A 27947-nucleotide genomic window follows, 5' to 3' on the forward strand; every position below is an offset into this window, starting at 1 on the left:
ACTTCATACAATTACTTCATTACACATCGTTGTATGCTTTCATTAGGCAAGAGGTCAGGACTTAAAGTTTCTTTTTCTCCTCTAAAATGTTGTTGATTTAATTGACGGAGGGGCAGAAAAAATGACCATGGAAGATGCTGGGAATTATGTTCTTCTTCAGGTAAAAGACAAAAAAACTTTTTTATATAAACTTAATATAAATTATAAACTGGAAAATAAAAATGGCATTAAGAAAATGTTAAACGTTATTTTAATTAAATATTTGAGTGTATGCCATCTAAATAGCAGTATTGCTAGTATGTTAGGAAATTTGGTTAACAAAAATATGTAAAAATAACTGGTTTGAAATTGTCATTAAACTAATGTAATAATGTATGTATGTGTTTTTTGAAAGACAGGGATTTTTCGGTATGGGGGATGGGGTGCTGTGGAATAAGTTTGAAAATCTAAAAATAAATACAATGTTAACATTTAATAATTGATATTTTTGAAAGGTTTTATTGTGTCACATGTTTGTTGAAGATAAGACGTAATTGTTTGCTCTGTTAATGTGGTGTTTTGTATAGGAAGAGATAACAGGTTTTATTTATGGGATGCTAATGGACCATGGTACATTTAGTGCACTGATATGAATGTTATCAACTACCTTCTGAACAATATAACACTTTTGCTTATTTTAAGATAAGAACATTTCAATAATGTTGTATTTTGTTCATTTTTATATGATTAGTTAAGATGGTTTTGCATCTTGTCAACGATATGTAATTAAGCAGGTTAAATTACAGTATTTTCAGAAAATCCTGCTAATGAGTGCCAAAATCGAGATAAACAGGAGAAAAAACAGTCATGAACTTCTACCCAGAATGCAATTCTGTTTGTTTTAATTGAAGCATATTGTTCCATGTTCCCTGACTTATTTTAGAATTATGCTGCAACTGAGTGAAAGAAATTCAGTTTTAATTGATTTATTGATTGTTTAAGTTGTTTTTAGATATTGACATTTTATTTTAATAAGTTCATTCTTTGTGCATAATACATCTGATTGACTTGATGTTATGCAGAAGGATAATTTTAACTTGTTGAAATTGATGAAAAATAAAATCTTTAAATTCTTTTTTTGGAACCTATAGAATTGAAAATTATGACTTAAAAAAACAAAACTTTTATTATTCCTAATCAACAAAGTTTTAACAGACAGTTTATAAACCTCTGATAATTAAGTTAATGAAAAAATAGTGACTGAATAAAAAAATTTACGAACTTACTGATGTATTATTTTGATGAGTGCGTGGATTACGACAGTTTTGTATTATAACCGGTGCATTTTTGATTTGGGGTATAAAAATCTCGATATTTAGGACTAAAAGGTTATGCTAGATGGGATAGTTTGAAACTAGAAACTCGTTTTAAGTAGCTTATCAACAGTGTTTTCAAGTGATTGGAACTAGTTCAACAATGGGTAAGTGAATTACAGTGATGTATAGCATGTTAAAATGCCATATTTCAAGTGACATAACTCTGTAAGGCTGATTACGTGCTTGGCCAATGTTTGAGTATGGTAAATAATAGGAAAGTATATGTTGATTTATGATGGTTTATAATGATAAATGTTGATAAGAGATGAAAATACTCGTGTAAGATAATCTCCATATATTAGGACATTAAAGTTTTAATATACTGTATACATGTAATAGCTGTTTAAAATTTCAAAGTTATACAGGATTTTGAAATTTATTTTTCTATAACGTGGACGTTTAGAACAAGTACTTGTTGTGTGCAATTAATAGTAAATGTTTCAATCAGTTAATATGTGTGCAGGAATACAAGTTCATTAGATGTTTGGTAGCAAATAAAGTTGATTTTTGCCTTCATTTTGATAAAGAGAAGTGATTTGAATGTTACAATTCTAAGATTCATCACAGTTAATATTGAAGATAAGAACTTGAGAGGGATGTGGAATTTCAAATATTTGGTCATGATTTTATAAAGATTTCTCTTGGTTCTTTTAATCCAAATTCAAGTTGAAGAATGATACAAACAATAAGGTTTAATTAACTGAATCTCTGATAATTGTTTGTCAAGTTTTTTCAGTGACATCTTTCTTGTGGGTCAAGGCTAGTATAGAAGTGATCTGGAAAAAAACATTCCTGCTGATGATAAAAGGGTACTGATACTGGGCATTTAAGGAAGATAATAGACTATGAGTTTATCAAGTTTTAATTTCCTGACTGTTTTGTTTTTCCACTGACATCTCTAAATTTGTCTTTGTTTACTTCAGCATTGTAGGGGCTGAGAAAGAAGGGATTTTAGGTTTTTTGGGGAAAAGCCTCGTGCTTTTTACTCATTGATGTGATATGTGATTTTGTTTGTCCTGAGTGTTAATTGATAGGCTATTATTTCTTTGTGTATCTATTTGTGATTATCTAGTTGTCTGTATGCATGATCAATTAATGGATGGTATTTCATGAATTTTTATTTAGATGCATGTATTTGCATATTGCTGGACTTGACTAAGAGCTAATTTGACAAAGCGTGATGAAAAGCGGGTACAGCAATAAAAATAATTGACATTGGGAATATAAGAATTAGATATTGCTGGCGTTTTGTGTATTTCTGATCTATTTCGAGATGTTGCAGTAACTTAATTTAGCTTGGTTTTAAGTTTAAGATTATTTACTAAGACAATGATTCGTTGCTCAAAAAGTGCATGGAGAATGTTATTTGGAAGAAGGAGGGATACGGTTCCCGGCACCGACGAGATGGAGCAGGTACCGATGTTATTTCATATACATGTATAATACAATTGATTGTATGTTTTCTTTTATTTCTTTTATTATAGTTTAGATGATGTTAAATTGATACAATTATATGAGGTAATTTCTTAAACATAAGTAAGTATTGTGAATTAAAAAAATTGTATATAATTATATGTGATATGTAAAATCACTTGGTTATAATTATTTCAGCTTGTCAAATGATTTTATTGAATTGTGACTTTTTTATTAGGAACGGATTTGATTACTAGGCAATCAGGGAGAACAAATTAATTTTAGATTAATTTTTAATATTGATAAATATCTATTTATTTCATGCTTTATTCACATTAATTTTCTCCATTAATTTTTTATTTCTAATGATATTTTCATATTTTGATATGGCCGTCGTTTTATCGTTCACTGAATTTCGTTAATTTTTCTTAAATAACAAAATATGGTAAACATACGTACCTCAGTAAACAGAATAATATTTATTATGACTCAGATTTGGTATTTTTTATCTCGATAAATATTTATTCAAAATTGATGGGATATGATAATCTTCAATAATGATAAGTAAAATAATGACCGACCACAAATATTCCGCCTAAAGACCCCATTATTAACGTTCGTATTAATTTGGTGCGAAATATCACCATTACGCTGTGATAGATATCGTAAGGCAATTGTTGGCGATTATTCTATGTTCAATAAACACGAATTAAATGCCACAATGCTTTCTTTACGTTATCAAAGATATTTTTGTTATCTTTTTTTTTCACGGGGGTGTTATTTTATTTTTTTTAAAGACTAGGAAACAATATACAGGTATTACGAATCACGCTGACGATGAATCATTGCTACGACCCAGATATTATTTATTCGACATAGATTTGTAGGCGAAAAAATATTTCGATACTTAATGAATAACAATATGACCATAGGCAAAACAATTTGTTTGTCACATTGATATCTGATATATTCCATTTATTGTAAAATTCCAATTCTGATGACCTATTTGATACGATATTTGAATAAAATATACGCAAAAGATATTCTTTTAAATCACAAAATGCCTTAAACAATTTAAATACCAGAAACATATTACAAATATTTTTCCTCATTTTTCAATCAATATTTAAATGATTAATGTCATTCATGTGTTTGTTTTAGGTTAAGATTTTTTTTAATGGCATTAATACAGATATCCTATGTTAAACCCAGCAGTATTAAAACTTGAGTTAAAATGTTTTGGGTTTATTATTTATATGTACTCGGCTATTTATTTCAACTTTTACAATCAATAATCTCTTTAATTATTAATCATGGGCGCCATGATGATTATGTTATTAAATGATCATTGACATAAACACGGACAGCATCCAAGTGTTTTTTAAAGGTTGACTATTCATAGAATAACTTGAAAGCAATTGTAATGATAAGGCGACTTTGGCGTCACACTTTTGTGAAGTTTTTGCGTATAAGTTTGTATTTACAAAACTACTCAAGGGAATGGCTGTAAACTTCACCCGATAATTTGAGAGAATAAGATGACGTCATTATCCAAGGCCCATAACTCTAACATGAATTTTGATAGAGTCATGGCCGTTTTTGTACTTGAAAAATTCTACATTATCCAGGCTCTTGTCAGGCTTTAAAAATAGTTGATCATGCTGTCCTTAGTAATATTATTGACAGCTCTTGTTCAGTATTCAAGACTAGAAGGGCAAGTTGATGGAGCTGTGGATTATGATAACAGGGAGGAAAAATTTAAATTCTAAGAACTCAGATGAAATTATACTTATTTTTCTAATAAGAAAATATTGTTTTGATGTATTCTTTTCTTGAAGCCAAATTTTGGCAAATACTTTATAATACTCATCAGCTATTGTACATAGTGGCTAAAAAAACACTTTTCATATAAAAGGTAACTTCCTTTTATGTTAAATACTCAAGGTGTTGTGATAAATTCTATTTATCCGAGTTAATCAGTGAAGTTAATCAGTCATTCATCTTCCTTTTGTTATCTTTAAGGCAAAATACAGAGTGACAAAGGTTGTTTGAAAAGTGTTTAGTACAAGGTTACAGATACACTGATAGTGATAATGAGAAATTATCTATTAATGATAAAATATAAATTGTTTGATGTTAGGTTACCAGGAGACAGAGACATACCAGTTAGAGTCTGTGTCACCTGCTTTAAGATGATGACTTTCCCTTTGATGGTCATTAATATAGCATGCTTTTATACAGAAAGATGATTAATGTGATAAGATGAAGGGATAAAAAATGACATCTTCATACTTCATACATAACAGCCCAAAAATGTATATGTTTCAATTGCTGTGGTAGTGTTTTTTAAAGACAGCGGTTAAATGTTGCTGCCAGCCTTAAGATGTCAAGAGCTAGAGCTTTAGAGCTAAATATTATAGAGCATTCAGTGATGTTAAATCAAATTGGCTTGGTACTGCTGTGATTGAAGTCCTGACTTTAAAACTGTATGTCACCATGGCAGCCAGAACCATCACAAACCACCCTGCAGGTCCAGGCATCGAGTCTGCTGATAAAACTGCTCAGTTTTAAAGTATTGATATTGAAATTACTAAAACAGTTGATGGATAAGTTTAGAAATCTTTTGCACAGATTCATTATACTTTATTTTACTTTACTTACTTTTTTTCTTAACTCACTTACTTTACTGATACATGTATACATACTTAAACGTACATAGAGCCTTGTCAGAATGGAAAGAATATCAGGCTATCCTAGTGTTATAGACTTTATTTTCGGTTCAAGCAGGTTAAAGGTTGAAATATATTTTTGTATATTCATTAATTCATTAATCACCACTGCTGGGCGACACTATTTCCGTTAATTATTATTTAACCTGTTATTAAACCTGTTTTAATTATTCCTGTTGAAAATTTATTTAGTACATTTTAATTTAAAATTGATTACGGCTAACAACAAAAGTGTCAAAATGTTTGGAAAGTGTTTTATCAATCTTGTGGCTGGGCATTTTGTAACTTTATTTGAACAATGGCCGTAAAGTAAACTTGTAGTGAATTGTTATAGTTGACACACCGTGGTCGAAGTGTCCTTTCGGTTTCATAGTTATAGTATCAGTCTATTTATTTTTGATAAATGACGAAAATTATTGTCATTGAAAAGTAGCATTTTTCTTCTTTATAATTTCTTTCAATAGAAACGTCTGGGTTAGTTTGTAAATTTTTTGGGAAAATTACAATAATTAAAGGTATCGGATGAAGAAAGTAACTTAAACGACTCCATGTTTTCTATGTTTCGAATGAAATATCCGTCAAGTTGGTGTATAGCCTAGAAATGTATGCGTTTTTTTCCTTAGACTATGTATGTATGTAAAATAATTTATCTTTGTAAGGTAGTATTTCATTAAAATTTAAATATTTAAAAAAAAATCTACTTAACTGAAAATGGTGAAAATGTAAATTGATTAATCGTTTATTCATAAAGTAGCTTTTGAAAAATGCCTGTACACTGAAATTAGAAATTACAAACATCATTAGTTTGACAGATTAGTTTATAGAATGACATGAAGCATTACTACAAACCGAAAGGGAAATAAGGACCATTTTGGTTAAGATGATATGCCTTATTACGAAAGTCAAAACCGCAATTTTGTCTATACGTGAGTGATGTATTTCGGTCTACGGTCACTTGATATTTATGGTTATTTTTTTTAAAAGCACAAGTTAAGCCATTATAATCAGCTTATAACAGATTTAGGTTGCTAAAATAATATTGTTGTAACAAAGTTAATCTTTGTAACGGTTCTGTAGAAATTACTTAAAACAAAGTTAATAGAACGTCTACCGGCTATAAATTAAATGATCTGACATGATGCTATAAAATTTTAATGTTGTAAGATTAAAGATCATTGACCTTGATGATAACGTGATTTTGAAAAAATAAGTTTTTAAGCCAATTCAGTTTTACACCTGCTTCATTAATATATTTACCAAACATAGAAAAAAAATTTTATGACAAAATTTTCTTAAACAAACACAAAAAGCCAACTTATTTTTCTCTGATTTCTGCTGTTTGACTCTGAACATGAACATCATTATTGAATTAATTAATACATGATCTTCTGTCCTATGATTGGTCAATTTGACATGTCACCTGTCATGTGACAGGTGTTGAGGGGTCTATAAGGGGACAAGATGATCACCGTGGTAACAGGATAATTGACAGTCTGACAGGCTACAGTGGTTTCCGACATCTGGTCAGTGAACAAGCATATCGGAGGTTTAACATCAGCAAATAAAACATTTGTTGTCTCTGTAAAAACACACACTTATGACTTTTATAGGCACTTAAGTCGTTTTTTGTTTATATTTGGTTGAAAAAATTGTTTTCATTTAATTAGTTTTTGTCAGATTTTATTGAATATACTTTAAATTGTGGATGATATAACGGTGAATATTTCTCATTTAAATGGAGATAGATTTGTCATGAACATAAACTATTGAACTATCAGATAATTGTGGGAGACCCTTTAATGGAATGCTTTAATCGACTTGGTTAGTTTAAGGTCGTGGACACTAGATCGATAAGACAATCACCCGTGTTGGTGCAGTGTGGTCCGATGGTGTTATTAATTGTGATTAGTTTTGTGCCGTTATTTTGATAGTAAGTTATCTGTCGTGGACGCAGGTCAGACATTATAGTATAAAGAGTTGACTTTATTAAGTTTGTACCAGGATCATGTACAGCTATTTAAATGACAGCGCATTTATGGATAGTGAAGATCTAGATGATGTTGTACATATCTTTGTACATCCAAATGAGGTAGGGGTAAATGATACGATATTATTGCTATATGTTTAACTTAGTGTAAGAATTAAAGATAACATGTATATAGTAAATGAGTCTATTATTGTTTAGTATATAGTTATAAAACAATGTATATATTGGCACCAAACAGTGGAAGCTTGTAGTTGCACAAAAGTTTTACATCTTTGATTTGAGTTACAAATTCATATTGCATGAAACAGAGAAATATTAAAGTTTGAAGAAATTATAATTCGTCTGTATATATTTATAATGAATTTAAAATGCATAAAGGAAAGCCTTGTTTGCTTGTTGACTTTAACATCATCACAAAATGCACTTTTTGCAGCTTTAAAGAGTATTTTCACAACAATTATGGCATTGTTTAAGAAACGACAATCATAACGGAACATAAAATTTAGCATTTCATTATGGGTAATGGTAGGTGTATAATTGTCACATATAAGTCATGTGATATGTAGGTTTTTGAGGTTATGACTTTATTCGTATATTTATTAGTCATCTGCATTTGAACCAATTAAACTGCGTTAATAGCAGGTACTAACGAGCCTGTGTCTGAACCGTCACTTTGATGTGACACTTTAGTATATTTGTCATTTTATCGTATATGTGGAGATGGACAAATACTCATGTTGCCTGTTTCATTGTTAATCTTACAATATTTTGGAATTATTAAATCTTTACATAAAAGTTTCCATTATTCATATGATGGTGAATATATGAGATTCAGGAAATAGAAAATTGATTAAAATTCAAGGGAGGTAATAATTTTTGAAAGAGAGTGAGCAATTTTATGAATTGGTCCAGCCAGAGGGGGTAACGTCATTATTATCATCAACATCTATTTTATGACGAAATTTGTCACAAAGGTGTGAACGTTACACTCATTATTGTACAGTGTGATCATTTTATTGACTGACATCATTTTATTAGGTTAACATAACTTATACGAGGTTGGATATAATATCTTATGAGGTGAAAATAATTTTATATAACTTAAATTATGCAAAATTATGCAGTGGATAGAAGAGTTTAAAGTTAGGACTAAATTTAATTGGATCACATAACAATGAAGGTCAAATTCATAGTGAAAAAAAAGGATTAATTTGAGTCTGCATAATTTTGTTTTACAGTACTGGTATATATCATGCACTCGGGAATTTTTTTTTCTTTGTATTGTGATAACTTATAAATAAGCCCAGTTCATTTTCACTTTTGATATTTCTGTTTTCCAGGGATTGAATTTTCTCATGTTGAGACTATTGACTTGTGGTAAAGGTTGCTTTGTGGTTTAGGTCTCAGTCTCTAAATCAAGGAAATGTGTTTTCGAGCCTTACTTGGGCCACCATGAGGCATATTAGTATTGGTTTGTTATAGGCAGTCGACTTGAGAATAGTTCAAATATGTAATAAGCTTTCTTCAAAATTTGAGAATAGTTCAAATATGTAATAAGCTTTCTTCAAAATTTCGCTGAAAATATTGATGTTTAAAATAAAAATTGTTTGACGAAATTTTGTGCTTTGTCTTTGGTTAAAATTCTTTGAAAATGATTTTCTTTGTCTATTTTCATGGAATGGAGATTGATACATCTACTGTAGTCTGTAAACATGTGTGTCAACTTCATTACATTCTATACTTTATAATAGACCTTGTACAAATATTTGTCGACTATACAATCGTGACATCGCATAAGTAAAAAGTTTATTTACATTTTCGCAGGGGTCACCAGCGGGACTTACTAGTAATGTATTACAGTCATCAGATCTCCATTCTTGAATTATAAAATCGTACTGGCTACACTGATGTATTGTATATCAAAGAATCGACTTAAAAACTGTAGGTATCGGGTTAATGTGGGAACTAGAAAATAACAAAAAATGTAGGTCAAAGTGCAAAGTATTTGATTCTTCATCGAAATGAATCGAAAGAATTTGAATCGTCATTGTCATATGCCTTGTAATGACTGGAGACACCTACTGGTGGTCAGTTAATTACAGAATCCAGCTGATTTATGCTGTTGGACCCTGTAAGTTATACACGCCCCTTTGACTTTAGATATGTTATTTACAATGCATTAAGCCGGGAGACTGTACTTTAATCGCTCATTTGCGATGGACTACATTGACATAAATTATTCAACGGAATTTGCAGTTTGAAACAAAAATGTCCGAGACTGATTAACGGTGAAGGAATGCGATATTCCTTAGCTCCGATCAATTTCCTATAATACTTAATTACATACATACCTGTACCACCGAATATAGATTACAGATTTTCTTTTGTTCACCTTAATTAGAATTTGATTTGTTCTGTCCAAATAGTGTTTAAATATTTTATAAATTGTTTGATAAAATCAGTTCACAGTAAATAAGACTTAGTATACAAGAAATTTTTCTCGATTACAAATTTCTTCTGGAGTTGAAAATTTTAATCAGGAATGGACTCGTTTGGTAAGCAGTGTTTTTAAAGATACAAATGTAACACAGCTAATGTACAATTCAACTTGTATTATAAGACCACCTTTCAGATTTAACATAAAGACCACCTCTTGGAAGGATTTTAAGTGGTCTATATATTATATATGACCGTCTCTGAGAATGGTAATTTTTGCAATGAAGTTTCATGCTTTGAAATTTTGTTTTGGTTTTCTTGATATTTCATTTGTCTTTCTGCTTTAGACCTCTGCAATTTTTGACTGTCTGCCTGCACTTAATGTCATCATAGAGTGACCACTCCAACTGTATAATTTGTTGAATTGTGGTGTGACTTGTGAAGATGTGTCAATAATAAAATCCAATTGTTTGATAATCAGCTGTCTAGGGTATTGAAGACTTAATTTATGTTGAACAAGTTTTGGCAGACCAGTCATATTGTAAACATTATGTCATTGTTTACTTTCTATTGTACCTCTAGGGTACAAATTGAAATATGACCATTTGTATTCTGTTCTGTGTAACAATAATACAGTCTTGTTTCTTGTCAGTTGTTGTTAATTGCAATTCTTTTGTTCCTTTAATGAAACTTTTTGTTTATTGACATGTTTGTCCAATTTTTCATTTGTTAAATTGTCAACATTATTACGGTACTGTTATTGCAAATGTCTCTATTGTTATCTAAATTAGACAAAATATATTAAATTGCCCTAAAGTGTCAATAAATTTAAGGGAAGAAAGTACAGTCAGTGTCTTACAGATGAAGGGTATGTGATTTATAAAAGTTTGTTGTAGAGCATTTTCTGTACTCTTTGCTTGGGTTTGCATGAGGAACTAGCTCTAAACACCCAAACATTATGTTTGGTACTTCATGTACAGACTTGTACCCTTGCATGGTTTACTTTGGTGAGTACTTTATGGTATTTAAAACTTGGGGGACACCAGCTGATGACAAGCTTACTTGAATACAAGAATGTAGATAAATTGAGATGTGGAGGACTTTTGCTGTACAAGATACACAATGTTTATCCTGAAGGATGAAAACTTTAACTTTAGCTGTTGACTTGATATAGATATGGTAGGTATGTCCGACTGATAGGATCATGAAAACGTTTAAAGTATTAACAAAAGTTTGACACATTTTGACAGCATTCAAACCGATAGACTTTTCGGCAAAAACTTTAACATTTTGAGAAAGGGGTAAATGCATTACTTGAAATAGTTACGGGATTATGATGTTTATGGGATTATTAAGGGGTTAAGATGGATCAAGCTCGCTGTCAAGGGGATGGATTACGTCTAATTGCGGGAAAGGTAGATTGGATTAAAGGAATTATACAATGTTAGGTGGGTATATCTCAAGTTATACATACAATGTCAGCTGATATTCACAATATTTACACAGTGACTTATGGATTGGTGAACGGTCAATGGGAAATACCAGGTTTTGAAGGGAATTGGACCATTTGTCAAGTGGTTTGTTTGACTAGCTTGTAATAAATTAATCTTTAGTGTAATTATAATCCGAGAAGTAAACTGCATGCAGGGAGATGGGAATTATGCATCTGTTTGGTAAAAAAGAGGTAGATTTTCTCTTATTTATTTAAAAAGTTACATATCAATCAAAAATAATTTTGAAAATAGAATGTTATTGGATGAAATTACTGCCTAGCAGAATTGTTCCTGTTAGATTTTGTAAACATTAATAGCTCATTAGACTGGTTTATATATTATTCTTTTTCTATGTGAAAAAATGTAAATTGAAAACGATCATTATCAAATTAAAAGAATAAAATGAATGTGCTTTAATGCCTACGAACATTCAACATCAAAACTTACATAAGTGTATACGCAGGACAAAAAAAAATAGTTTGAACTAAATAAAAAATATGCCTGTAAATTTATTTTTCTTTGAAGCTTGTGCTTAGGTACATATTATTTTCTTTGTGAAAAAAAAATGTCATTCTAAGTTACGGGGGTTACATTTTGATCAGACAGGGGCATTTTGTTATCAAATTCTATTATGTTTTTTTGATCATCAAAAGACACGAGATCAATACATTGTCACCTAATTCTGTCTTGTAAATGACTCATTTAATATCTATATATCAATCTAATTACAGACCCTGCCATTAAACATTGTCATATTATTTAAGCTAATACAATTTTTTAACGATAGTCAGATAGTTTAAAACCTTTGTACGAAGATCATCAAAGACCGATATTAAGGATATTTATCAATGGGACGGAGAAATAGCTGGATAATGGCCCCGTCACCGCCAATTAAATTCACGCAGGTAAAGAAATTGACTTTTAAGACAAATTTAAGACTGATTTTTATCTTGAAAGTATTAATTAAAAGTTTATTTCGATATTTTCTTTTGTTCAGGGATTATTGATATTATTGAAGGTTTGATTAAATTGATTGAAAAATGAAATTGATTTGTCCATTCCAAAATCTTTGTACAAGAATAATTAATTATGGATTCATAAAACATTTTGACGATGATGATATCGGCAAATTATTTATGATTAAATAGAAATTAACAAAATGTTTAATTTTCAGCTCGTAGCCATTCTGTTATATTTCTTAAAATGTTAAACATTTTATTGAAAGTAATTGATATTTTTTCTCATTATACACTTCATAATACTGTATAATTATTACAAACAAATTTAAGTATTTATGATTAAATACGATATTTCCATGACAGGTCAAAATCTTATCGGTTCTTGGCGCGTCTTTGGTAATCTGTTTCTACTATTGTGTCCGGATCGGACATTGACTGCTATAAATTTATTCAAGATTCGGTCATCCTGTCTAATATAAACAATTAACTATTGTTGAAATGGGAAATTAACATATTTATGTCGAAATTACGCTTATTGTCTAGATATATATATATATATATGATAGCTAAACTCTGTTACTTTGATATGGAAGCTGTTCTTGTGAAATTAGTATAAATGATAGATTTTTATTAAGATGAAAGAATTTCTGTATTGAACAGAATTTAGATCATTCTTGATGCTTATGTGTAGTTCTTTAGCTTTGATTTTTATTGATCTTTATTTATTGAACATAATTGTTCAGATAAAAGATCAAGCTTATTAGGGATCATTATCATGATAATTTAATTTAATTTTTTTATACATGTTAGTTACATTAATTATTTTCATATAGTTTCTTGGTTGGTTTATCTTGTGAATCTATGATGAATGTCTTTAATTAATGTTACAGATAAATGGTTGTTTACATTTTCTTTTTAATGTGAGAATGTGATTAATTTCCTTGTTTTGATATGGGTTTGCGGTAATTACACCTTTTATCAAATGTTGGTGGGTCGCCATATTTGTGTTGTAAGATATGAGAAGGTATATTATGATTTCATGAGGGTTTCTGGTTCTAATAATGCACCAACCCAGTAGAACAGGGACTGACAGTAAAAAAAACAACAAATTTTGGCTTATTTCCTTTGCTTAATATAAAATAAATGGGCAATGAGATGACTCATTTAAAACCTAACTAATAGTTTTCATCTACTGGTACTTTTAGGGCTTCAGCAAAAATTGCTGGTATTCAACCTGCATTTCTGTAAAGATATAATGCAAACTGGACGGACACTTATAAAGGAAATTTCTTCAGCAGTCCTGTTCATACAAACTTAAGATTCTATTCAAAATGTCAAAAGATAGTCACTGTAATACAGAATAATCAATTTTTATTTGTCGTTAAATAATCTCGGTGAGAGATGTCGCAAACTGTCAGGTGATTTGTTTTTGCTACAGATCTCTGATTACAGATCTCTTCACATTCTAATTTTTACATTGTTCTTAAATGATTGTTTGTCTTAATATGATAACATTGATTAAACCATAAATTTTCTCTCCCGCGCGTCAGGATTTTATGACGTGTCATAAATTATCTAGGTTGACAGAGATTTTCATTATCATTGTCTTTTCTGTCGGAAATATTTTCATTATTGATTTTACAGGTATATAGCTTTAATAATGGCTGCTGAGGGAATTAAGCTCTCTTTTGATTGGTCAGTTTTTATGAAATGAGAGATTTGATTCGCTGATTATTGACAGATACCGTACATCAGTTTTAATGGGAGCGATTGTTTGTTTAAAGTTGGCACCTTTACCCTGTTGTGGGTGACAAAAGCAGGGCAAATATTTATTACCTTTAATGGAATAACAATAGTTATTGTATAAGATGATATATAGCACACTTTACTGGAGGTATAACAGTGTTAATGTATGGACAAGGTAGACAGATGTTTGGACTATATTATACCAGTGGGGATTACATGCTCAATGTTCCACGTTTTCTTAAGTAACGTGCATTGTGGATTTATAATTGTCACAGCTTCAAACACTTAACTAAATCTGTTAGAAATATGGTGCAAAATTTAACTGTGTGAAAATGAAATTAGTATAAGACACGGTTTAAAGCGGAAATGGTTATCTGTATTGGTGCAATTCTTCTGTGACAGATATGGTTTATAGTTAATATTGTGAAATAGATGGAAGATTGTTTTCTGTTATGAATTATTGAAGTGTCTGATATTGTTGGATATTTGGAAGGAATAATGGCTGCACACGAGTATGAGAACATTGATAATATCTGGTTGACAGATCGTATAACCTTGGTAAGACTCTTACGTGATAATTATTTCTGTTATTTCATGTCAATAATATTGTATGGTAGTCCTTTCTAAATGGTAGAGTATGGAACGTTGCTGGCTTTACCCTTACATACAAGGCATTTACTTGTCTTAAACAAAAGAATTCCTTGATAAATACAGTTTGATAATTAAAATGATTAATAAATCATTGAAATTGAGATACATAGAAATAGAAAAGAAATAAAGTTAGTTTTTTGATAAACATGGACTTCTCATTTCCTACATATCTTTCAGTTGGTCGACCCTCCCCTTCCCATACCATACAAGATCTCTGTTCTTGCCCTTCCTTATCGTTTAAGAAATATGTCCGACTCTCTAAACAGTACATCAAATATGGTCACTGCAATACAAGAAACAAAATAATTGATTATTTCATTTATTTCTATGGCTCATCAACTATTTACAAAATAATCTGTTTTATTTCAACAGTGATATAAAAAGCAGACGTTTACATTCGGTGCAATATTGTAAGTTATAATTATATTGATTAAAGCGTGTTTTTGCTGGCAATATTTGACTTGTGACACGCATATTGGGTTAGGTGTTAGCAATCGTGCCTGATTAACCCGGAGCTTTGTTGGGCTGTAAGCCGATAATGATATATATCGGATACCCGTCCATAATGTAGATCCCCAATGATGATAACAATATTCCACGGGGATGAATAAATGATTAAATATAGATGACTTCTGTACTGGTGTATATATATCGACTGACTTATATGTCGCCTAAAGTCACAAATTAAAGGTTTCTTTGTGTATGTGATCTACTTTATTTTTTCTGACATTTCATGTCAAAGTTTTTAAAAGAATTAATTTTATACAATTTCAGTACAGCCAATGTGGTGTTGTTGTTTTTTACCTTAATAGGATAAGGTTTTTGAATGGAGAAATTTTATTTTTTTAAATATTATGAAAATTGATACAATAGAAGGGTGGTCCATATTTTTTCCCTTCATGAGGACAGATATTAGTCTGTACCTTCTGACTTTAAAAAAAAAGAGTAAAAAATTGATATTTTTTGTATTCATGACTTATTTAAGTGCCACTTTCCTTAAATCTAAACTACTTTTCTGATATCTTCTAAAGGTGTCTGATAGTTCAAAAATATTCCTGATATATTTACAAGGTGTTGGGTAGTTTATCTATTAAACAGTTACCTCTTCAGATAGGGGCTTCCTGTGAGTGTCCCTATCTTTAAAACATAACTGAAATGGTCATCAAAATTTTGAGGTAACTTGTTCTATAGCGTTTATTAAGTTATGACTTTATTGCGTTCAATCATTAATATAGCTGTTTAAGATAAAGGACATCCTGTGTGTCACATATTCACTTCCTGTTTCAAAGTGCCTCTTTTTTCAAGTGATGCTCGGGGACTTTTTAAAGACGTGGTTTTAATTTTTTACTTTTTGTTGAAAAATATCAGAAAAATGTTTCCTGTTGTTACATACATAATTCTTGTATAGCTAAAATGTTCTTCAGAAGATGACATGCCATGTGATAAAGTTCTCGCCAAGTTTTTTGCAGCGTTAACTCTTACTTAACCAAAAGTGGCGGAAATACATATTGTAAAGAAGCCCTATACAAACTGTCAATCCAAATTTACATTTATGTCAATTTAAGCTGTTCTGACCACTTGAAAATCAATAATTTTTCAAAACTGAAGAGTACTTGACTCTAGCCTGGAGACTGCAGTGATTGCTTGCAAATATAGTCCCGTTATTTGTTATTATATTGACCCCTGGCCCTATATGTGACACGCAGATAGTCTGTACAAACATATAGATATGTATGATAAATGGTTTTAAAGGGATCAGGTTTAGTGTCAAATGGTTTAAGGATGACCATTTACTCTCCCATTACTGATCCCTTTATCTGATTATCTGTGTATTTTAATCTTTAATAGCCAGTTTAATAATAGCTTCTCCCTACTTAACGTGTCCCTTAAATCTTCAACTATTAGTGTCACTCGGAAGCTCTCTCCATCTAAGTAATTAAGTCATTTTGCTTCACTTTAGTACGAAAATACTATTATTTCTGCAATTAGTTTTAGTTATTTATTTCCCCTTTAAGCATTTTCCATTTAAAAAAAAAAAGAACATAAATCTAAATGCATCACCATTTGGCAAAGTTGATACAACTTGAGAATATTTAACTGTTAGTGTCAAAGCAGGTTGTTTTAGCACCATAGAAGTGTGGATATTGGAGCCATCTGATGGGGCACTGGCCTTTACAGCTGGTACATATTTTACCAGAGCATCCTTGGTCCCTGGGGATTTGGTCCCCCTGATCATACAAGGGTAAAAGCATTGGAGTTTGGGAGTTAATTTTTGTTGTTTTTATTTTCAATTTAGAAAAAACAACATAAAGCACTAATCTGATATGATATTGAAGGAAATTAACCTTCTTTGTGATTTCTATTTATGTTACATCATGTTATTAAACTGGTGTTTGTAAAACCTATGATGGAATTATCTGTACACACATTTCTTTTGTAAGTTGAGGAGCAAATGTTTGTTTAATGGATGATGTGGGGTTTCAGGTCTGGGGTTGTATGATGTTAGGCTGTCTGTCTCTAGGATTAAATCTTTAATCCAGTAAACAACCTTTGACCTTTGGTTTTGTAAAGAAAAGCAGCAGTTATATTTTGTAACAGTTGGTAAAATTTTAACATGTTAAAATTATAACAGTATTGCACCGAAGATTGCGGTTGACAATATTATGTCTTTAATGAGAGGAGTAGAAAAATAGAAAGGATGTGATAATGAAAGTGAAAGGCTTTAACATATATTGTAAATTTTAAAATAACGATCAAATTTTGCAAAAATTTTAGAACGAGCAGCATGGTTCGCCTCCAGTTTTTTGTGTTAGAGTGCCTCTAGTTTTAAAACAGAGTGGATTATTAATGTTGTCTCTCAAACTGCTTTGGAAAGATTTCTCTTTGTCTCGTTGGAAAAAAATATGTGTTAAAAGTCATTTGTGAGTGAAATTTGCTATCATATCATCTGATAGCACTCAGAATCGCAAGCACTTCTCTTTCACAGTTACACTGCATGCCCTACAAAACATTATTTGCCAATTTTCATTTTTCCTCGGAGAGACATTCTCGAGACCTGGTATTAGCGTTGTTGTAGAGACCTCTGATATTAGCATTTTTCGTTTTTTCTTCTTCGCTTGCAAACATTGCATGGTAGTGTCAAAAACTTGACAAACTAATTGGATGGATTCAAAAAAATGAAATTAATGAATATTTCAGCGATTTTTTTTCTCCGGTGTACGGTGCAGGGAAATGTAATGTTACACCGCTTAGCTCAGCTCTTGACTCTCTGGAAAATAGCAGTCTGAACTGTTCTTTGTCTTGATATAGAAGGGGATCAGGGAAATTATAAACTGTGAAAATTTAAAGTGAAAGTATCACAAATTGTACTTTATGTTTTGAAAATGGATGATGTTGAGGATAATTATCACACATATGTTAATACAGCATTGGAGGTGTTCTGGGACGAAACCATGCCACTGGTATATATATATATATGTTTTATTTGTTATCCTATAATAAACATGATTTACTGAATTTGTATAGTAATGTTAAAATTAAGCAGCCTGGTCAGACTGCATTGACTTACAGACTTGTTTTATTATTTATTCATGTATTGTACTGCATGGTATGTGAAAGTCAAACTAGTGCCAGCAAGTCATTATATTGTAGCATAATGATGTGCCAGTCCTTAGTATTAAAGTTTGTTGATAATTATTCGTCTTTAATATATTTTATAATAATAATGTTTTAAGTCATAACTGTACTAAGTTATAGTTATTTTGTTGTGGTTTAAGACAATCATTAGCAATTTGAAAAATTATTGAAGTGATACTGTGACTAAATAAATCCCCATTTCCTGACACTTGGGTAGAATCATAGTCTCAATATTACGACTGCAAGACCGACCGATTTTATAATCTGATTTTTCATAGATGTAAAGGGCGACCATCATCTATATAATAAAAAGCCCTAAAGCACACAATTTGTTGGGCTAGTACAGTCAAAGACCTTTCATAAGCTTGTAAACATGGAATTAAGGGAATGGTTTTAGATGTTCTTTCAAAACTTTTTATTTTTATCAAGTTTGTATAATACTTACGAAAAAATAGAAAAGACGAATCTCTACTTACTTACCAAAGCCATTTAAAAGACAGAATAGTTATTATAAGAAGACATATTTTGACGTTAAGTAGCATAAGGTTTTAATTTTGCCTCTTCTTTTTTCTTTGATCATAAGCCTGAACATTAATTAATTAAATAGTAGTTCATTATTTCGTTAATATTTTTCCTCCAGATTACCAATTTCTTGTCATGCGTTCAAATCTTCATTGATTTTTTTTCTTCATGATGCGGACAATAAATAAGGAGTAGCCATCTGCAGGGAGAATCAAAGATTAAGAGTTTTCTGTCTCATTTATCCTCAATAAGGCATGCCTTAATTGAATTCTATCACATAGAGGTACTGGCTAATGATTCATAATTGGAATCTATTGTTTGCACACTGTGGATCTGAGAGAACGGGTGATGTGCACCAAATAAAACAAAAAATTCCTCTTAAGAAGAATTTAATGTCAAGGTCATCATCTTTTGTGCACCTTTGATTGTTTATATTTATTTCTACCATTATTCTGGGAAAATTTTATGGTTTCATAAAAAATTCTTTGTTTGTAATTCCAATTTTTTTCTTGTGAATTTTGAATAAGATTGGAACCAGAATTCTGTATAAATCTCAACTTTATTAAGGCGCCTTTTCAAACCAGTGATATGAATCAGCTATGTAAATTAAGCTTAGATTGTGTAATTTGTTTGGGATAATGTATATACATAACATATGCAGCGCTGTGCATGTTACTGTGTGTTTACATCAAGTACGTGACATGAGCAACCAGTGCATCAGTCTCGATTACAACATGATCTCCGAATAATTACTCATTCTTAGTACATAGCAAATTACATATTGCATAATTATTTATGAATAAGTACTTTTTAACATGATCGACACAAACAAAAGAATTACTTTGCAAACAGATAATTAGCAAAAAAACAACAACATAAAAACAGAAAGCAAACAATTTGAAAAAATGTCACAGATGGTCCTAAAAAATAGAAGACAATGGTCTTGGAAACTTTAAGACTCAATTAAGCTACAAAGGAATTGGAAAACTGATCTGGAAAACTGATGTATCAATTTTAATTTCGTCAAAGACAAAACAAATTCTTTGGGGAAACATTGTTTTTTCTGATCTGAATAAAGAATTTCATTTGCATAATAATTAACAATGAAGGCTTGGCCGGGTACCATACTATTGTTCATATATTTACTCATTTCCTACAGGGACAAAAACAACTATTTTGCTCACTATGTAATAAACATAGGAGAAATTTTCTATCAAATTTACACCAGATGTTTTATCATATGATTCAAGTTATCCAGGCTTCATATTATGACATATCTCTGGGGCCTGACAGTAGACATGTAGTTTGTGAAACCGAGGCAACATGCAGTAAAACATTGTTGTTTTCAACATCCATTAATGATATTTGTATGTCTTTACATCAAGTGCATTGGTAATGTAATGGAAGGTTTTTGTATCTTTTTTTGCTGAACATCAAAATAGTACATCGAAACAATGTAATATGAATGTTATCAAAGCACGATTTGTATAAAAAAAATGGAGGGGAAAAAAATGTTGCTGAAAAAGTCTCTTTACTTGTTAATTTGAGCCGTGTCATGACAAAACCAACATAATATGTGTGCGACCAGCATGGATCCAGACCAGCCTGCGCATCCGCGCAGTCTGATCAGGATCCATGCTGTTCGCTTACAAACCCTATAACAAGTAGAGAAACTGATAGCCGCGGAACAGAATGGATCCTAATCAGACTGCGCGAATGCGCCTGGTCTGGATCCATGCTGGTCGCAAACTCATTATGTTGGTTTTGTTGTGACGCGGCTTATATTTTTTCCCACTCATACATGTGTGATAAAATTTAAACAAGTTTGATACATTAAAGAGAAAGCTTAAATGGCTGCCAAAAGATGTAAACGACCTAATGGTGCATCTAATATGCCCGTCTGCTGAAACAATTACAATATCATTTGTGATAGAATTACTAAATTTTCAGTAAAAAAGTCTGATATGCCAAGAAAATTTTTTTTTCTGTCTGCAGAAAATCTTTCATCTCTTTACAATAATGTTAGATAATAAAGGGAAATGAAGTTAAGCTTAGAAACATCTCCGTAACTACCGGTAATATTGCAGTTATCTTTATAAATAATAATAAATAATTTTCAGTTTCAAAGGATAACATAATTTCAGAGGAAAGGAGGAAGGTTGGCAAGTGTCCCTTTTAAAATTAAATTGGGGCCTTTTAGGTTAAGTTGTAAAGGTCACCCACTATGAATCTCTCACTGCTTTGGGTTTGAATCCCTCTCAGGACTTCAGAACCTTTCATGTTGGGAATGGTGCATAACCCGCTAGCTTAATGAAGGTCTTTTCAAAGTTCTTTTCAAGTGCCAGTGAAACAGTGCATGGAGGAGCACCCTTGGTCTTGACCTTCACCAGTCAAAACATGTATATGACCTTTACAGTTCCTGAACAACTGAAAACCCAAGATGAACAAAATGAATAATAATGTTATACATTGTTGAGTACAATACTAAATTCTGATGGATGAGATTGTCAGAACCATTGTACTATGTTCTTTATTTCAATGTTATATATTTTGAACTTAACAAAAGCGATTCATAGCCAAAAAAAAGATGGAATTATATTTTATTACATTAATTATCAAGTAACTCAGTAAATAATGTATGATACAACAAACAGCTGACATTTGTACAACCATAAAGGCTTATCAGCTATTTACTTTTATCATATGGTTCAGACCTATCTGTATAATTTCTGAGCAATAACTCATTTCTTACTTGTACAAAGAGTGTTTTCAGTTCAGATAGATGTATTTTGTGTGGTGTTTACAGTTTACAGTTTAGAGTAATACTCAGGGTGTTTATTTTCATAGGAGTCTGAGAATTTTCTCTTGGCATGTTTACAGAAACAGGCTTTCACTTGACGAATTTTCCTCCCTGTTTCTGTAGGAATGCCTAGATGTATATATATGTATTTATAGATATATGAAATAAACTTACATGTATTTTAATCTGTCATTATCAAGACAAATCTTTGAAATGGAAAATAAAACATTTGTACCGCCATAATTATGGAAAATGGTTTTCAACCCTTACAAATCCTCCTGAATTTGTGAAATGAATTTGCCCAGATCTGAATTTGGAAATAGTTCAAAGTTTAAGGGATTTTAGTGATGAACAACTGTTACATATAAATGAGATTATATTTATATTTACCAAATGCTTTTTGTCTATTTTCAGTCACCTGGTAGAGGGATAGTGAAGCCTATAGCATTTAAGCCAGTGGCATCAAATCCAAAATTTGTAAACTCCCCTAAACAGTATAGCGAACATCCACGCAAATATTCTAGTCACGATGATGGATATGGCTCACAAGACTATGGAGTGACCAGTCAGAGTGTAGCAAATACGTCACATGGCTCCGCCTACTCACAGATGGATTTTGACAGGTATAAAAACAAGAAATTATGATACAAATTTTGTTACGAATATGATATAACTGGCTATAAGTGAATATTTGTACAAATCTTGAAAGTTGATGTACCAGTCATTATCTTCAGTATCTGATTGGTTGTTTTATTATGGTCCAAAGTTTGAATTTGACCAATTTTCAGTAGACTGGTCCACAAATGGTAAAATAAAAGAATTGCAAGACCAGGAAATTTAAAAAAAAAGATTTCTAAAAGGTCTTTGCCTCATTTATCTCATGATCTGCTTTTGGGTAATCAACTCTATTTTTTGATAGTTACACATCTGTTATGACTATCTCCTTTGTTCTGCCATCAGCTGCTTCCAGTATGATATCCCTAGTAATGTTACCAAGATCATTGATTATTGAATGGTTTTAAAACGTTTACAATACAAATCATTCTATTGCATTTTTATAGGCATCGATTTTCCTCCCATAGATTTTCTTAACTTTTCCCACACTGTCTGCGAACTTTATGAGTCTTATATCAAGCGTATTTCTATACTTAATATACCATTTAAAGCTATGCATTTAAACAAGATGTAACATAACTTAAATAGCTCAATTTCACAATGAAAAGCTTTGATTTTATTTCTTGATATCAAAGGCGTAAAATTTATACAGCATATCTCCATGATAGCTGGTTTTATTAATTTTGCCATCATTTGATGTTTGAAGAAGAAATTATTTATTGGTTCAGAGGATAGTTAAATAGGGGATATAAATTGACCATTTTACCTGACAAAACTATTATCCTATGTTAATAGACTGTGTTACAGTTTGACATCAAGGTTGAGAACATGAGCTGATCATATTACAAAACCAGTCGAACACAATGAGTCGGCAGATTTTACTCTCTTTTCTTTTCTTTTTTTTATTCATGTTATGTCAGAAAACTTGATGTTTATCTTAGAATTAAATATTTTAAGTAGGTCTGTTAATTAATAAGACCAAAAAATGTATAGTTTGGGTTAATTCATTGGAATAAAAAGATAACATTTTGTTTACAATTGGCAGGGCAGTAGGTTTTTTTAGCACAAGTCAGTTGCAATCCCAGCCTTCACTTTCCCACAAGTGAGGGGGGTAGTTGGAGACGAGTTTTTATCTGTCTCTGCATTGCTGTCCTTTCTGCAGGAGTTGTAATCTTCTACTATTTCAAATAAATTCTGCTTTTTTGCGTTTCTCACATTATCTGAAGAGGTTACATCAAATATTGTAAAACATCTGTCAATAATTTATGTTATCTGACAACCATCCTTTAATTATCATGTTCTGTAACTACTGCATTCGACTCTAAATAATAATACACTATCATAGTCACAGAATACTTAAAAGATGAAATATAACTAGTTTCAGGTTATGATCTGTTTACTATGTACTTGTGTTTGTGACTGAATTATGTTCCTGTAAAGTGTAAAAATGAAACAAGAGATTTAAGTTTTGGGCTATAAATTGTATTCTGAATTACAATTTCATAGCATAAGTATGTAGTCTGTGAAATTGTATAATAAATTGACATTAAACTCAACCAATTGTTATCAGTGTTGAGCAGGAAATTTTATTGTAAAGTTACTCAGTAACTTGAGGAATTTTATTAGATTTTATAAAAATTAAAGATAAACAATTTATTCAATTTCTTTATCTAAATTCAGGTCTGCCAGTTTCTCAAGTGATTGTAACAGGACCTCTGATAGGGCAGATTCTGTAGCCGCATCCCACATGAGTAGGCTCTCATCCAATCAGATGGATGGTTATGTTCAAACACCTTCACCAAGTGATAGTGGTGTTGGTGAGCTGGAAGCCATCTTGAAAGAGAAAGATGCTGAAATAAATATATTAAGGGATGTAATGGACAAAAATGAAAGAGCAATATTTCAAGTGTACGAAGACAAGAAACATGGCTGGGTGAGAGATATTCAGGAAATGAAAGAAGACTTTGATAGACAAATTAAAGAGTGCAAAAGAAAATCATACAAATCTGAGCAAATTCTTAACCTGCAAGTATTTAAATTACAGCAAGACAAAAAAGGATTAAAAGATGAAATTGATAAACTAGTTGCAGAAAAGGAAGATTTGCTTCAGAAATGTGAGGCTTTCGCTGAAGAAACAAATAGACTGCAAACTCAGATGGATGACGCAACTTGGCAGGGTCAAGGGCGAAGATCATCGGGGGATGTGTCAAACTTACAAAATCAAATAGATCATTTACATAGTGAACTTACAGACAAATCTGAAGAAGTGCTAAGACTTCAATCAAGACTTGAAGAAGCGAAATCCAAACTGGATGAAACTAATGCAAATATCGAAAACAGAAACCGTCAGTTTTCGGAGCGGTTAAACTGCAACACCTCTTCAGATAGTCTTATGAGATTAAATAATTCCGGTTCTGATATGGAACCGGATATCCCATTGTGTCATTGTGAAAAGGAAATACAAACTGATTTCTCTAAAGCTAAAACTCCAGAGAGAGAAACACTAAAGCCATCATTAATATGTGAGAAAGACAAAGAAGTAAACACTTTGCGGGAAGAACTTAATAAACTCCGTCTTGAAATGCTAGTCAATAAAGAAGAACATGAGAAAGAGAAAGAACAATGGCTCGAAGAGAAGAACAAAGTGATTATGTACCAGAAACAGTTACAGTTAAATTATGTTCAAATGTTCCGCAAAAACAAGGTTCTGGAGGCCGAAGTTGAGCAATTGACTCTTGAACTTGAAAGCCGAGACATGAAATTGATGGCACTGAATGGGGAGGAGTCTGTGTGCTAAATATATAGTAACAGAAGCTATTGCCAGTACATTATACAGTATGGGTGGCTGTATGTGTGTATTATAAGTGTTCAAACAAGTGTTGTATGTCAGATTCATGAAATATTTTCTTTCCATTAACTTTGATTGCTGATACAAGTGTAACTGTGTCAGTACAATAAATACAAAACTATAGTGCTAACTACCTACCTGAAGAAATTGTTCGGAAAAAAAATCCTGGAAATGATTTATTGTATTGTTTACATAGTGGGGAAGTTATTGTATTGGTACTTACATACAACATATATAGTTATTTACTAAGCTGAGATATTAAGAATGTTATGGTACAAATTAAAATTACCATAAAAAATGTTAACTTAGGAAATAAGCTTATAAGAAAGTTTATATTTTTTATTTTACTTAACAAAACCAGAAAATATTTATTTTTTATCAATAGCTAAGATACAGATATTGTTAAAAAAGCTTTTTTTTATGAATTTTTTCACTTCACTTAGGAGAATTGTATATTTTTGTACTTTCCGGGATTGTCCTGTTTTGTTCAGAATTTTGTTTTTGTATGGAAAGAAGATGAGTCAGCCTCAGATTTATATACAGACACAAGTCAGTTCAAATCAATGTATTCAAATATATACAGTCTGAGACAAATTACAGTATAACATGACTAGAATATGCAAATTAGTTTCATCTAACCCTTAACCGGCTAAATTTCTGAAATTGACTCAGAAAACCTTTCACATTTGGAAGTGTCCATTATCAATTTTGGAGATATCAAGATGAAAATATTAAGGTAGTAAGCCAAAGGTATAGAGTTTGATCAGACTGCAATGATATGTAGGCTTTTTCAGAAATATATTGCATTATAAAAGTGATTATTTCAAGGTACTTTCTCATGAAATCCATCTTATCATACACTAAGCTCAGCTTTACTCACTTCACTGCAGTGCCTTGTGGTCAGAGCAAAAAACTCAAGAAACTTTTATTTATGTTCAAAACATTGTATGCATATTAGATAATTTTTATATTCTTTCTTGCGCTTCCAATTCATAAATTTGTCTGCATTTGTGTTACATGTTCTAGAAAATATCTTAATACCGATATAAAAGAAAAGTAAGCATCACTGGTATTTTTGAAGTCCTAGGAATATTGTTTATGGGACTGTATTATTGATCATAGAAACATAAATTGATAATTTATGTCACTAACGATTTGCCAGTGAATTGAATCTGTTTATATTGTCACAGTATAATAATCCAAATGTGTGCTGTGAAGCTATGTTAATTAAGAAATATGTATGGTATATTAAACTTGTACCAACATATTTATGTTCAGGTACAATCCAAATTTCTTTGAGCTTGAGAGAAACATTTATTAACTGGATTTTAAGCAGGCAGACATAATTTTGTTAACACTTGAGAAGACTATATGTATAGAATGTTTGTAAGTATCTCCCTTGAATTATATTTCTTGAAGACAGAAGCATTGTGGCCTAGTCATAATACACACTGTGTTTTCTGTTATTTAATGTACATATTTTTTTTTTCAAAGTGCCAAAGATCATGAAATTGTGTTTTGTAAATTTGATATTAAGGAGGAGTTATCTTCTGTAGGGAGGAGTTATGTAATGGAAGGAGGAGTTATTTAATTGAAGGTGGAGTTGTGGAAACTTTAAGAATGAGAGATTCTAGATGAATTTTGGGTATTTGTTGAATTGTAAAAGTAGTTTTGGGTATTATAATCATAAAGTTTATAAAAAAGAAAACAAATATGAAAACACAAAATGGAAATTAATATTGCTGTCTTTTAAAGGAACTCCACTGAGGGTCAAAAGCCTAAAAAATGAATTTCTTACATGGATTATCCAGGGCACGTAAAAACAGAAGGATATGCTGAAGATAATAAGAAGTTTACCCAGAAATATATTGAAAATCATTAATTTTATCCCAATTTCAGTAAAAAGCGTTGCAAAGCTTTTCAATTTTAGTCACTTTTCTCAATTAAAATTTTTATTCAGGAAAAACAGAGTAAGCGAATTATCTGAAATTCTGCACACAAGTTCTTGGACTGACAACAAATGGAACATTAATCTTGAAAAATTATTTTCAGTGCAGTCATGTCAAAAAACCTCAGTGAAGTCCCTTTAAATTTTAGATATGTCTTCGTGATGTAGATTGAAATCTTCACTGGTTAGACTCAAAGAATTAAACACAAAAAATTGTTGTTGTTTTTTATGAAGACACAGTTAGTGCTAAAGATTGACATAAATTATATTAATAAAAATATTTTCTTTATAAAAGCATATTTCCGCGTGTAAATAATGTAGGAGTGAAGTAATTCATACATGATGACACCTTTTGTATTCAGTCATCTAATTGAAGAAGGAAAAATTCAGTTATTTTCAGAATGTGACACAGTTAAAAGGTGAAATTGGGTTTTAATTGGAATATCAAATTTAAATGGTTCTCAAGTGTAAGACCTCCAGCATTGATACATGTACTTTTTTTTAACAATTTCATCTTATAAGTTGAGTTTTTATTGTGATATTTTTTTGTGTAAAGAAGTGCAGAGTTGAACAATTCATTTTTTTTGTTACTTAATTGATAATGTTATTATTGAAATACCTGTTTTCTTATAATGGACAAGTCCTGTCAGTCGGTATGGAAGCTGCCATTTCATGATTAAAGGGAGGAAAGTGTTCTAGTTTGTTTGGTAATTTGAATGATATAAAACTTGTGTTAGTAGAACAGCACGGTTATTATTATTAATTCTGTTTTTGCATAACTTAAAATAAAACACTATAACAAACAATTA

General features: G+C 30.9%; 1 protein-coding gene across 8 annotated transcripts; it reads left to right on the top strand.

Annotated features, from left to right (window-relative positions):
- Window positions 1-27947, top strand: LOC132749801 (leucine zipper putative tumor suppressor 2 homolog). 8 transcript variants are annotated; one of them, XM_060739702.1, is made up of 3 exons: window positions 1-160; window positions 22142-22350; window positions 24023-27947. In XM_060739702.1, exons 1-3 carry the CDS (start codon window positions 122-124, stop codon window positions 25137-25139), a joined length of 1365 nt encoding a protein of 454 aa, XP_060595685.1. In that variant the 5' UTR covers window positions 1-121; the 3' UTR covers window positions 25140-27947. The 8 variants fall into 8 exon arrangements, with proteins under 8 accessions (XP_060595685.1, XP_060595687.1, XP_060595679.1 ...); XM_060739704.1 differs by lacking the exon at window positions 1-160 and adding an exon at window positions 1169-1459; XM_060739696.1 differs by lacking the exon at window positions 1-160 and adding an exon at window positions 2613-2768.

This window comes from Ruditapes philippinarum, unplaced genomic scaffold (genome assembly GCF_026571515.1).
Source record: "Ruditapes philippinarum isolate M1 unplaced genomic scaffold, ASM2657151v2 ctg1420_1_1_1_1, whole genome shotgun sequence".
Lineage (NCBI taxonomy): Eukaryota > Metazoa > Mollusca > Bivalvia > Venerida > Veneridae > Ruditapes > Ruditapes philippinarum.